Below are 14,601 nucleotides of genomic sequence, written 5' to 3'. Positions count from 1 at the left end.
AATGATTTAAATATTGATATGTGGCTTAAAAATAGGAAAAAACAAAAACCCAACAACCAGCAACCACACAACAGGTAACAGGTTTTATTCAGTTTCCTGCATGGAGGCTGCTTATTTTAACTGGACAACAACCATTCTTCTGAAACTCAAATAAGGATGTCCTTGGGTTTTTCTGGCCACCCAAGGGGAAGCTGTTCTTTGCTTATATACTGCTTGTGATATTTATCTCCTTTATTTACCTCCTCTGGAGCTGTTGTTAACATTTTGCCTGAAACTGTCACTGAAAATATTTTCAGGAGAAATATTCATTTTTTTAAAGAATAAACTGATAAATTATGAGCACTAGTATTTCTATGTAATTTTTAACTCAATCTACCAATTTGAGCCTTTAATATTGTCACTGCCCAGTGTGTTCTTTTCCATGAATATCATTGAGGTGTTGGGGGAATCTGAGGTCCTCTACATCTCTGTCCTCTGCCATTAATCCAACTGAGCATCACTCTCATTACCTCAAGGTGCAAGTCTTTGCAATGCACTCATATACACAACTGAACCAACAACAGGACCTTTAGAAGCCTCTTGTGTCTGCTGACTAGAAGACTATTCCCTAAAGTCTTTCTTTAGGAGGAATTATCTAATTCCATGATGATTTATACCAGAACTGCTTTATGCCATTGCATTATGAAGGACAGACCTTTTGGTATTAGGTGCCAAACAATCTGCAATAAATAATTTATTAATAATTGTTTATTGCCATTCTTTTTATTAAGAACTAAAACATGCTTGGCCACCTAAAAATATGAGTTGCATTTTTGGCTGCAATCCTTAATAGTGCAGACCTTGCTAGTCTCTGGATTATCTTTATAGCTGGATCTTCGGCCTCAGAATTTGACCTTAGTCTGAGAGTTCCTTAGGTTTCTATGACTTTGCTATGCATTTTTTACTTTGACCAGTTCAGTTTAGTGGGTACACAGGAAGATAACTCTTTGTGACCCCTATAATATCTCTGCCATCCAAATGAATTTACCAAAATTTAGGGGATGAATAGGGAAAGGTTTAAATAAGATGAAGACCTATTTCTTTTATGTCCCAGCACCTAGTCCATTTGGCAAAGGACATAAGGAAGGTTGGAGCTAACCTTGTTATGAAGTCACCAGTACTGAGGTATCTTCATGTGTTTCTGATATCCAAGGCAGTGTTGTCTGGGCAATGAGGAAAAAAGGTCTGCCCAGCATCCTCTTAGGAGCTGAAGGTCTCTGAGTCTTCTGAGAATTTTGACTGCCTGGCCATCATTGCCCAGAAAGGTTTTGGATGCCCCACCCCTGGAAGTGTCCAAGGCCAGGTTGGATGGAGCTCTGAGGAACCCAGTCTAGTGGAAGGTGTCCCTGCCCATGGCAGGGGGTGGAATGAGATGGGCTTTAAGGTTCCTTCCAACTCAAACCATTCCATGATTCTATGATTCCATTATATGAAAGTGTCATCCTGGGTGCCTCTGTATAATCTCCCCAGCTTTAGGTGGCTGTAGCGGGTTCAGTTCATATCCTGGGAAGAAACACCAATTAAGTGTAGTGTTTTGGTTCGAAATATCCATTACTTACTTATTTTGCTTCTGTGAGATAAGAATTAGGAGAAAACAAAGCAGGCACAAAACTTAAAAGAATATAAAGAAGTTTATTAACAGACCTAAACGAAAGAAAAAAAAAATCAGACTAAACCTTCAGAACACTTCTCCTCCCCCACCTTTCTTCCTTCTCCCACTGACAACATAAAAAGACAACTCTTGAGATTTTTTACCAGTCAGTTTACCACCTCTATAATAATCTCTTTTTCCATTCACTTAGGGAGAGGAGTCTCTCTTGCTCATGCTATGGAGACATCTCCACAAGAAACAGTTCTCTCATGGCTTCAATGTCACAGCAAGGTAGCTGCCCAGGTTGGTTCTCTGCTCACGTGAGAGTTCCTTCCCTCAACTTACAGCTTTCCCCACAACTGCTTTTGAGGGTTCAATCTTGAGCTACTGGGGTACCATTTTAAGGTTGACCTGTTCAGAAGCAAAGGTTCTCTTCACCTATCTCTGGGAGCATCTACATTTCTAGGTACAGATGTCTTCTTCTTCCCTGGGACCAAGGGTCTTCATCACTTTCATCTCTCTCTGTTCAAGCTTCTCATCAAATCACAGCTACTTCAACATTTGCTTATTTCAGCACAGGTGCTTTTGCTCACAATTGCAGTTTGAACTCTCCATCCCCCCATGCTTTCATGAAATTACAACGGGTGCCCTGATGTATCACAGTCCATCACCATAGCTTTACAAGAGAATAGCAGCTTCTAGGTTTGAAGCATCTCCTCTTTCTCCTCTCTCGGGACTTCAGCTCCTCCTTCTTTACTGACTTTGGTGTCTTTATGGTGTTTTCTTCACGTACCTTCACCTTTCCTCTTCCTCTGACTCAGGAGAGGATTGATGTCTGCAGGCTTCATCTGTTCTGGAGAATCTTACAGCACTAAGAGAGTTAATCCACCCGGGCCTTGCAGCTGGAATTCGCCTTTTGCTGTTGGTCACCTAATTTCTGCCAGGTGGTGGCCAGAGCTCGTTTCAGTGTAGCATTTTATTTCGGCAGCCACACAGGGAGGGGCTGGCCGAGCTGCGGGGCCACCCGCACAGAGCAGGGCTGTGGATGGAACAGGGCCATGCAGCTCTGGGGTGGCTGTCTCCCGTGTGGCCTGGCTCGCACTGAGGGGTTTGCGCCGGGTGTCCAGCGAGCAGAAGCAGCTGAGATCTTCAGCCAAGCCAAGCCGCACTGCAGCTGACCCGGCCAGGCCACGCTGAGCAGGGCCTGGCCCTTCTGGGCCACGCTGAGGGCCCCCAGTTACCTGTCTGGGAAGCAAGAGAGATTTCCCAGGGTTGATTTGTTCTTAAATGTGGATCACAGAGGCATGTCAAGCTTCTCAAGTGGCTTAAAAAAGTTGCCAATATTCAAACTAGCTAGTTGATTGGTTCTATTGGGTCTAGAGGAAGCTGTAAGCACCTCTTTGCAAAAGAATCACTTCCGTGGCTGATGGAGCCCTCTTTAACTAAAAAACCAAACTATGCTAAACCATGACAGTGGCTTAATCAGAAGCACCAGCCAAGCCACTGGAAATCAGTTTCCTAATGGAAATATTAAGGGCTGCTTGGGATGTTTCTGAACATGAGACACACAATGAGGGAAGGCTGACATTATCATAGTGTGGTAGTAGGTACCCAGTTAGATACTCCGTGAAGGAACTGCAGCCTGTGGAAGCATCTGCACTGGAGCAGGGAATGTGTGAAGAGGAGGGACCAGCTGAGAGGTGCTTTTATGGACTGACTCTAACTCCCATTCCCATCCCCCTGAGCTGCTTGGGAGGAGAGGAGTCTGAAAAAGTGAAGCCAAGCCTGGGAGAAAGGGAGTGGGCTGAAGAGAGGTTTTATTTTAATGTCTGAGTTTGTCTCTTACTACCAAATTGTGAATAAATTGAATTAATTTCCCCAAAGTTGAATCAATTTTGCCAGTGGCAGTAACTGGTAAGCGATTTCCCTGTCTTTATCCCATCCTATTTTTCAGCCTATTTTCTCCTGCTGTTCTGCTGATGAGGGGGAGGGAGAGAGCATGTGGTTGGGAATTTGGCTGTTAGCCAAGGAAAACCCACCACAATTTTGAGCAACAAAAATCTAAAAAGAAGTGGCCAGACAATTACAGAATATTATTCTTTGGAACTGATCTAGTGGAATGGGCACATGGTAAATCTTCAATATCTGCATATGGAGGAGTGTCCTGTTACACTAATGTGTAATACCACTTTAACACCCTATTGCTCTTATTTGGAAGTTATTAGACTTTATGAATAGTCCACATAGGGTATTTTTGTCAATTAAAAAATTGCGTTGCATAAAAATATAATGAGAATTCAAAGGGTCGTAAGGCATAATTCTTGCAATTGCTTTAGAAAAAATCAGGATCAATACCATCAATTAAAAACTCCTGCATAGTGCAAGAACAGCATAAGGGAGAAAAAGATCAGGTAGCTTAGATTTGGTTGCTGTTATGTTTAACTAGATACTGTGTGTATTTAGAATATGAACTGCTTTTATTTTCTTCTCTGAAAACTAAAATGTAAACAGAGAGTTTTCATGCCCAAGATCTTGACTGAAACAGATACTTAGAAATGTTAAAGGTTGTGCTGGAATTATATCCCAGTTGGGAAGGAGCTGCCAGTTGGAGCAGGCAGAGTAACGTGGGCTTTCAGCTGTGAAGGACATGGAACAATTGCCTCTGGAGTGGTGCTTTTTTTGTTTTGTTTGGTTTTGTTTTTTTTCTCCCCATCAAACTCCTTTCTTCAGCTTTTAACCTCAGAAAGACAGATCTAGTTCATTCATCATTACGCATCTAGCAAAGTTTTTATTGGTAAGTGTAGCCTGTGTGAGATGTTGTTCACAGGAGTTCACAGAAAATTTGGTGTTTTCTTACAGTTATAGTGATGCCTTAGGTTTTAGCTTTTATATTTTCCAGATCCTGTACTGCCTAGTGTGTAACTCTGAAACTTCATATATCCTGTTAGCTACTGTTCTCACGTTTTGGTTAGACATAACAAGCGCTCTCTGGACCTGAACTCAAGGACACCTTGTTGTCTCAGGCCCTGAAATAAGTAAACTGAGCCTCTGGACAGGGGGAGAAAACTTGGGTTAATTACGTCATTACTTGAAATTATAATTGGAGAATTAACCCTGGTTTGCAAATGGACAAAACTTATAAAAGTGTGAAAAACCTGTGACCCAGGGTCCATCTTGGGTAGAGCCTTTTGACTGCCCAAGGTGTACCTTTGAAGGCCCTTCAAATAAATACATGCTTTTATTCTCTTAATCTTGTCTAGCCTCTGCTTTCAGATAGCCACCTCAAGGCATCAATAGAATGGTTTAGATTGGAAGAGACTTTTGCATTTAGAGACTGGGACAAAAATTGGGCCAAACCTATCTGCAGATAGTAGTGGGTCAGAGGAATTTATAAACAAAGAGACCAAAGGAGGGAAAATTCAGAAAAAGGGAGACACACTAACATGGTGTTACAGGAGGTCAGCGGGAGGTCTGCAAAGAGCTGGAGGTATCCTGAGATACAACGTCCTGGATTGGATACTGTACTGAACACTGCCTCGTTTTTCTCATCCATGGAAGTGGTGATGAAGGAAGACTAGGATGAGTTTTTTCCTTTGTTTAGACTGAGCTCATGTTTTGGGCACTGGAACAGGCTCCCAGGCAAATGGTCACAGCACCAAGCCTCCTGGAGTTCAAGAAATGTTTGGACAGACAACGCTCTCAGACACATAGTGGGGTTTTTGGGGTGTCCTGTGCAGGGCCAGAAGTTGGACTTGATGATCCTTTTGGGTCTCTTCCAGCTCAGGATATTCTGTGATTCTATATCTAATTTAAACCAGTGAAATTGCTGATGTTTTCTTTTTCTATCTTCCTTCATCTAACGCAGGGATCCCCTATCGGATAACAACCAACCAGAATACAACTGGTTTAGAGATGATTAACAGAATCACAGAATAGAAAGGACCACAGTGAGACATCTGATCCAACCTGCCTGCTCATGCAGGGTCACCCCAGAGCACATGGCACAGGATTGTGTTCAGACAGTTCTGGAATATCTCCAGTGAGGGAGACTCCACACCTTCTCTGGGCAAATGATTAATGCTAACATTTTCTTGATAAGGTAGACTCGACATGGAACAGCAGAATGATAACTACTATGTATAATTTGAATGTTCCTAGATATGAGATTAGCACTTTTGTTGTCTTTTCACTGACGTTTCCTCTTTTTTTTCTTTTTTTGTTTTGTATTAAATTTTTGTGATTCCTTGTATGATCTCACTGCTTTTTATCATAGATGTTTCTCTACATCTCTCTCTTACAGGAGGCCAGGTGCTTTTCACAATTCTTCCTCATTATTCACACATCAGGCCATAATGTCCACTCTGCCTGGTGTAAAATAGGAGGGGCCAGATTAAACCCACTTTAATTAATGCTAAAAAGCAGAAGAAAAGATCCTGAGCATGCCTGTTCTCTTGAGCACTTTTGAGTGCAGATGCCCAGGATGTGCTCTCACAGAATTTTAGGTTGGATCAAGAGGTCACGTCTCTAACGGTGTGTAATTTTTAATCCTTTCTCTCCAGGTATTACCAGATAAGAGCTGGACTGAAGATCCCATCCAGGATTCCCCACAGGCTGTTTGCTACGGTTGCAGGACAGACAGGTAAGAAGGTGCCAGAGGAATGTGACATGACCACAGCTGGGGTAGGATGGAGAAGGAGAGTCTGTGTGGGGAACAGGTGAGCCTGGATTGGGATCCAGACCTGGTTTTCCCTTATAATCAGTTCATCTTTGTTCTGGTAAGGGTTTGTGTCTGGTATTGGGCTTGTGTCTGTCAGAAAAGGAGAGGAAATTCTCACCCTCTTATCTGAAAGCATCTCTCTTATATGTGGCTCCTTGCTGACAAATTTTCAGTTTAAAATTATGTTATGTATGTAAGGTTCTCTTTTTATTTATTTTTTCTTTTATAAATAATAATAAAAAAAGGATTGTTCAATTTGGAAGTCTGATTCAATTAAAAGGTAAAATTATTAGACAAGTTTTATAAAACACAAATAGTTATACCAAAATCTGAGGGAATCACATAAAAAAAAAATCCCAAATTCAAAAGCTGAATAAATAAATTTCCTTGGAAAATCAATGAATATATAAATAATTTAGTCTAGACTTGGAAAAACATCTCGTTGTGAAAAATCCTCATGGAAGAAACAAATTTATTTTACAACATATTCCAGTGTAATTTGACTTGGCATATCCAGAATCCCCTGGAGTTCCTTTGATCTCTGGAAATGTCCTTAAATTACAGCAGTTTCAGGCATAAGTAGTCTTATACTAATGAAATAACCTCCTTTGAAGACAGCTAGAATTTTACTTTCTTGGGGCAAAAACTACTCAGTAACAAACAATAAAAAAGCCAAACTACTCCTGTTTGGAAGAAACTGGTTTATACTTACTTTTTTTCCAGAAAAAATATTTTCTTTTCCTTCATACACCTTCAGCATCAAGAAAATACTGAAGATTCTTTCACCTCTTCTAGAAAAAATTCACGCAGACACATGGGCAGGGGAGAGGCAAGGCTGGCAGTGCAGTTACAGGATTAGCAGTTGACTTTCATAGTGCTAATGCAATCCAGACTGGGCTCTAATAGCTTTATAGGGCTAACATCAAGACAAGGGATATTTAAGCCATTAAGGCTTTAAACAGTTTCTCCTTGGCTATCTTTGCAAGTACTTCCTAATTGATTTCATACATCTGCAAGAGAGCATTATTTAATGGGACTGAACTTAAAAGTACACAGGCCATAATGTGGGTTTTTTTCATGCCACTGATCTCTCTCAGTATGTGGATAGCTGGAATAGGGCTAATTAAATTGCTGTGCATGTTTCAATAAGACACTCCTATTAAAATTGCATTACAACAAAACAAGGGTGATTTAAAATAGTGAATAAACTCCTACCTCACCAGCAAGAACCACTATAAAATAAGTGGAATTCATGAGTTTGGTTTAAAGGAAGTATTTTTAATCTTTCCATTATCAGGTTTGTAGGATCTCTGAAAACTGAGAATATATTTTGGAAATTATTATGTAAATTCATAAAGTAAAAACTGTGAATATATGCAGTAATAAAATGTATAAAATATGTAAGTATATAAAATAAAAAAGAGGCAGTATTTATCTTCCAATGCACATGGCTTTTTATTTTTATTAAATGTGCAGGATTTACAATAAAACCTTGGAAACTGACAGCATTAGCAATGTTTTCTTCCCACTAGATGTTTTCCGCAACAGAGACAAAAAACCTGCAGTTTTCAATAATTCAACAGAGGGAAAGCTGAAGTCTGACTGGGTAGTCCCTTGGTGGTGACCAACTAGGTGTACTAGAACTCCATCCATGGCACAGGACTGGCAGGTTGCATGGGAAGCCTTGGTGACCTACCACGTGGTCCACAGTTTGTCCACATCTTGTCTACAATTTAGGAAGACAATGGGCTGTGTGGCTTAATCAAATCACAGGAGAGCTGTGTTGGAGCCCAGGAGCCCCTGTGGTGTGGTCACTCATGTCCTCAAAGGCTGACTGTTAGCTTGCATTGAGTCAGGGTGCATGAACAGCAATATGCTGTGAACATAAATATATTCATAAAAACATATACATTTCATTCATACTCCTGAGCATTTTTAACAAGGTGTGTTTCCTTATGGACAAGACAAGACTGGTGGCTGGTGAATTTTCACAGAATCATGCAATCATAAATTTTGGAAAAGACCTCCAAGATCAAGTCCAACCTTAGGTCCGAATACCACCATGCCCACTAAACCATGCAGTGGAGTGACACTTCTACTTGTTTTTTGAACACTTCCAGGGATGGTGACCCCACCACTTCCCCAGGGAGCTTGTTCCAATGCTTACGCACTCTTCCAGGGAAGAAATTTTTTCCTTATATTCAACCTGAAACACCCCTGACTCTTGAGGTAATTTCCCATTGTTCTATCACAACTTGTCGGGGAGAAGAGACTGACCCTCACCTCCTTTCAGGGTGCTGTAGAGAATGATAAGGTCTCCCCGAGTCTTTTCTTCAGACCAAACCATCCCAGCTCCCTCAGCTGCTCCTCGTAGGACTTATATTCCAGATTAAGGTCCTCATTTTTGAGCAATGAAAAGGAGAGAGGGAACAAGGCTTGTTGTGTACAGTCTTCAGTTGCTGTCATGCAGGTTTTGTACCCCCACAAAATTTAGCCTCCTGCTTTTAATAGATACCATGACTGAAGCCTGATTTGGGCTTGTGAAGAACAAATTATGCTCTCTGCTCATTCATGTGCAGCTTGTAACAGCACAAACTCCATTGCCCTCAGCACCCCTCCTACAGGGCTGCGTTAGTGCAGACATATCCTGAAGTTAAACTCTAGAAATGCCTTTCTGAGTGGATTTATGGGGCTTTGGCCTCGGATGCTCCTCAGCAGCTTGGCTTGTTAACATCACCATGTGATGGTATCTGCCTGCAGCATACAGTGGGCTGAGCCTGTGGGATCCAAGCACGAACAGCTAGAGGAGCAGGGAAGGTGAATATGCCATCTCACAATTATAATTTGTATAATTAGCTCCTTGGCTGAGTTGTCATATGACCCACTAAGTGTCTTCCATAAGATTTTAAGCTACTGTATAAATTTTGGGGCAAGGATTCATAGAAGTAATAAATATGCAGTCATTCACTGATTTCCAGGCTACAGGCACAAGCTGAAAGACTGCAGGAGTTTTTCTTAAAAACCTGTATTTAAAACATTTTTTTTTTCCCTTAAGCATGCAAGATCATTCCTCAAAACACTGGGAGAAAGAGCACTGCTAAGAAACAGTTAGGATTAGCTGTTTTATCTTCATTTTCTGCACTGTATGAAAGAGGGGAAAATGGAGACCAGAGCAGTACAGAAGAAGACTAGTTAAAGAACATGGTATGCATGGGATAAATCTTGGCAGCATTATTGCCAACAGAGGATATGAGGGTGAATTACATTGTTGAAGATGCCTGATAAACCCAGTCTCAGAAAGAATATAAATTTCCATTTCATCTGCAGTGTTTTGCAGTAGTCTACACACCACTTGAATGCATGACTGTTTTGAGAGAGAATATTCTTTAGTAGTGAAAGTTGCAATTGGGTTTTTTTGTAAGTTTTCAACCCACTATGCCGCACTCCCATGTAGTGCCACCAGGGATACTTGTTTGCTACCAGCTTGCCTACTTGTTTACCTTACAGGCCAAGGAAATTGTTTTGCTGGGTGAACATTAAGAAAAAAAAGTATTTTGCATGGCATATAACTAAAGAAATTACTCAGGACTGTTGTGTCCTGATCTCCGTTTTACTCCACCCAGAAGTACCACATTACCAATTCTCAACACTCTAAATAGACAAATGTTTTTGAAAACTTGACCTGAAAATGTAATTACAAGTAATACAAAGTGTGTAAGAAAAAATTATCACCTGCTATGCTAATCTTTATTAGACTGTAGAAGTCTTCCATCTAATTTTAGTCAATTAAATTGGGTTATTGTTTAAAAGTCCAGAAAGCCAAGGACAGCCAGGAATGTGGTTCTTTCTTAATTTTTCTCATAAAAGGCAGGGGAGATAAGATACAATATTTCTTCCAGACAAGTCAGGAAAAAGTAGCTGTGATTGCCATTACACATTAACTCTTTTTATTGGTGATGTAAAGGTGTTTCATGTACCCACAACCTTATGCTTTGTCATAAAATGGAATACCTGACTTTAGGTGACAAGAAGAAGCACAATTTCAATTGTGGTATGCAAAGAAAAATAAAAAAGTGGGACCATCAGAAAATCATGTATAAATATAATAATTTAGGTTAGAAAAGATCTCTAAGATTGTGTCCCACCATTAACCTAACACAATAAAGTCCACCACTAACCCATGTCCCTAAAGCAAAGAACATTTCTGTCATCTCTGTCTGAACTATACAAGTTCATGATAATCCACACTGAACTCCTTTTCCTATAAATTAAATTATATTTAATTAAATTAAGTTTGTGGCTACCTTGCACCTAAGACATAATTTGAAGGGGTTTTTGCATTTCTGATATGCTCCATAATTAACTGGTTTTGCCTGTTTTTAATAAACAAGGGTTGATCTTAATCTCCTCGTTAATGTTTGACTATCTCAGAGCAGTTCCCAGTGATGGAATTCTGCTTCGATTATTAAACAGAAACCTTTTCTTGTAAATGGCTTCTTAATGGAGTCAAAACAAACAGTTGCAGTTAGTTGCTCATTAGAGCAAGGAGAAACAGCACCATGACTTGTGGAACAGTATGAAATTGCAGTCATTAGTTTCAATAACTTTTTGAAAGGTAATTTCTTCCTCCATTAAGTGAAGGTAAGGTTACTGTTTTTGAAGTATGAGGAAAAGGGGTAGAAATTTATGCTTTAGGAAACACATGGGTTTGTTTTCAAAGCTTATTAAAAGTAATCTGAAAATAAATATGCATTTTCTATATAAAATAAAGCATACCTTATAAATACAAATTTTATCCAGAAGAGACTTCACTGTGAGAGAAGATGTTTTGGGGATAAATTGTCTTAGAAAACTTCAGCTGTGAGGTCATAAGAGATGACCCCATCCCTGGAAACATTCAAGATCAGGATGGATGGGGCCCTGAGCAACCTGGTCTAGTGGAAGGTGTCCCTGCCCATTGCAAATGGGTTGGAACAAGGTGATCTTTAGGTCCCTTCCAACCCAAACCATTCTATGATCCTATGGTCAGACATTTTAAGAATTGTTGATTCACAATCTAAACAGAACTAATTCCATGATATTCCAAGAGAAAAGGAGAAAGAAACAGAGAAAAAAATAATGAAAAGGAGTAAAGAGAAGATCTTTCTGACTGATGTGATACTTGTGTGCATGTCTCAACCGTCTTCCAGTCAACACCTTTCATAAATGCCTCAAAGGATGGAAGCTGAAGAGTATTTGCGGCTACAAGAATTTCCATGGTAGACTGTCAGCTAAGCTGGAAACCCTCACTTTCCCCCTCCAGAAGCTGGGGCAGATCACTCAGATGAAAATGGTGTAGACCCCACAATGCTGGAGATGCTGAACAGCATCCCAACCCAAAACTGAGACCTGGTCAGTGTAGAAAGCCAAAACTGGGAAGGGTCTGCAAGCACCAGCACATGCCGTGAGTCTCTTCCCCTGGACAGTGAGTCTGAAACACAAAACTTCAACATCAGTGGCCACCTGAAGGCCTGGCTGAGACAGAATCCAACTGTTCATATGCAGAGAGCCAACACAGCATTCCTGCTGCTTGGGCCCAAGGATGAACTTCAGCTTTGGCGTTAAATCAGCCATGCAGCTGTTTCAGACCTACCACCCCAGTGTGATCTGGCCTTCACAAAGCTCTCTATTTTTCCAGGTTCACTTACGTGCCTTAAATTTCCCCACACAGTGATTCTTGCTGCCTTCACTCTGATGTAAGGTTCAGTCTTGAGATTCCTTTAAAATCCAGTACTGCTCTAAACATTGGAGAGTCATTTACACCAATTCAGAAGATAAATTCCACCCAGACAACACTTTCCTTCTTTTCTGCACTGATGAAAAATTATGTGGTGTCCTATTGTAATGTCCCGTACTTTACTCAGAGAATTTTGCTGCCTGAATTAATATTTGGAATAAATATATGGAATGTCAGCTACAGACCTATATAAACACAACAAATTAATATTTGCTCACACAAATGTCCAAAGAACAGAATTCTTTTCAGATATGAATTCTCTGACTGTACAAGGCTCTTAGGCAACTAGCAATGAGTTTAGAAACAGAAATAAACACTAGAAAAATAGATTCTGTTTGTTTTAACAAAGCATTAATCATTTAAGAAAACTTTCTGCTGATCCCACGCAGGTCAGTTATTCTATTGTCTCAAATTTCAGCAAGTCTGAGAAATGAACCATGGTTTATAGAACAAATCAGTGATAAGAGACTATATTTATGTTAGGATCCTAATGAAGTGAGGGCTTCAGTGGATTGATGCCACATTTGTCCCTACTGGGTCTCTCATGGACCGCTTAGGTGGCATTCTCCTGGCACCTACGTGTGTACACAATCTCACCTTCGCAGGTGGTCGCGAACAGCCGCTCACACACACAGTCTGTGCACGAACATTCTCTGCGTGCTATTCGGAGGTGTTTAATGACAACACACCCGAAGAGAGCAGAGGCAAGAAGAACCGCCAAACTGAAAGCCTGCACCAGTTTTATCCCAAAAACTCCCAAAGGCGGGCAGAGCATCCAAAACCTATAGTCTGAGGGCTAGGGGACAGAGGCAAGGTTGAATGACATAACAGAGGCCAATGGGAAAAGGGATGGGAGGGGGGAGAGGACCAGCGACCAGCAGAATCCAGACAAAGAGAGAACTTTCTAGCACAGTGTTGTAAGGAGAGACCACTTTTAGGGCAACTTGAGGGGTGTAAAGTGGATTTAGCTACCACAACAGGAACCTTCGTAAAAGGAAATTAATAAGACATCTTGCTTTTATCATCACTGAATCTGTGTATGGGTAGAGAGGTAGTTTTATATAATTCTTTCCGTGAGGCTAATTCAAAATGTCAAAAGGCAAGTTTAAGATAAAGGATTCATCTCAGAAATGTGCACCTTCAATCAAAAGTCACACTGAGGGAGAAAACATCCTGAACTTTTTGATCAAGGAATTTTAAAATTATGGTTTCTCCTTTAGAAATATAACATCCCAATTTATTCTAAATATAAATATGCTAAACATAATATTTCAAAACTAAAACAAGTCTCTTCAAAAATTTAAATATGAAAATGATTATGCACTGAATGAGTTCATGCCTGAAAAATGTTGTCTTTGCACTTTCCAAGTAGGCTTATTTTAGCCCTGGAGGGTCTGCATGAGTGGTGCTCTGCCAAAGAACGTGTATTTTCAACATTCAGCAACTGGGTTTTCGAACTTTCTTAAAAACAGATTTGCGACTCACTACACGAGGCATATTCAACCCTGGTTTCTTGATTTCAGACCCTAAATTTTCAGAAGTCACTGCTTATTAGTATAGGTTTGGTTTTTATTAATTTTTTTGTTCAGTCTGGAACACTAAAGTTTCAATAGAAAGGTACTTGAAACTAGGATATCAAAATGGGCAAACTAAATAACATATCACAGCTTAAAGTCTGCAATAAGATCTAATATTACCTCTTCACTGAGTGCCAAAAAGGTGATAAAAATGGACAGCTTGAAACAAATTATGCAAATCTTGACAATTGACTGCTACAAACTAACATATAAAAATTTTATATATATATCACAAGAGGAAAAAAAAACAGAAAATGTACCCAGAATTCTGTGCAGGAGACAACTCTGTTTTATCAGCAAAGCTCCTTGAAGTTTGTCATCAGAGCCAAAACCAGGGTTTGTCCTAGTGGTTCATGGAGCTGCAAATTCCTGTGAGCTTCAAGTGCCTGGAATGTTGGTGCAGCAGATTTAAGCAGGTTAAGATTGAAGAATGGGTGTATTGGTTTGGCACAGCCTGATTTTGGGTAGCAGGGGGCCCAGAAAGATGGCTCCTGTGAGGAAGCTGCTGGAAGCTTCCCACCATGTCCAGCAGAGCCAATCTCTGATGGCTCTGAAGATGGAAATGCTGCTGGCCAAAACTGGGCCAATGAGAGAGGTTGGTAACGCCTCTGTGATGACAGATTTAAGAAGAAAATCAAAACAAAGTCACAGGATTTTGGATTCTAGTCAGAGAAGAGGAGGAGGTGAGAACATGTGAGGGAAAATAACCCAGTGACACCAAGGTCAGTGGAGAAGGAGGGGCAGGAGGTGCTCCAGGCGCCGGAGCCGAGGTGCCTCTGCAGGCCGTGGTGCAGCCCATGGTGAAGCAGCTGTGCCCCTGCAGCCCCTGGGTCCATGGGGGATGCAGAGATCCGCCCACAGCCCCTGGGGATCCACGGGGGATGCAGAGATCCACCCACAG

At 40.7% G+C, this 14,601-nt stretch overlaps 1 protein-coding gene across 8 annotated transcripts in view; it reads left to right on the top strand.

Annotated features, from left to right (window-relative positions):
• Positions 1–14,601, top strand: part of FAM135B (family with sequence similarity 135 member B) — a 271,697-nt gene that overhangs the window by 153,684 nt on the left and 103,412 nt on the right. For 7 of the 8 annotated variants that reach the window (XM_042036041.1, XM_042036040.1, XM_042036042.1 and 4 more), the window contains one exon: positions 6,190–6,269. In XM_042036041.1, coding sequence (XP_041891975.1) covers positions 6,190–6,269 — 80 coding nt within the window. Of the gene's footprint in view, positions 1–6,188; positions 6,270–14,601 lie in introns of those variants that run through there. The other variant, XM_042036043.1, reaches the window with a different exon arrangement.

Source organism: Corvus kubaryi, unplaced genomic scaffold (assembly GCF_017639235.1).
Source record: "Corvus kubaryi isolate FWS band 111438036 unplaced genomic scaffold, C.kubaryi_AGA036_p1.0 37385, whole genome shotgun sequence".
Taxonomy (NCBI): Eukaryota; Metazoa; Chordata; class Aves; order Passeriformes; family Corvidae; genus Corvus; species Corvus kubaryi.
This window is presented reverse-complemented; position numbering and strand designations above follow the sequence as displayed.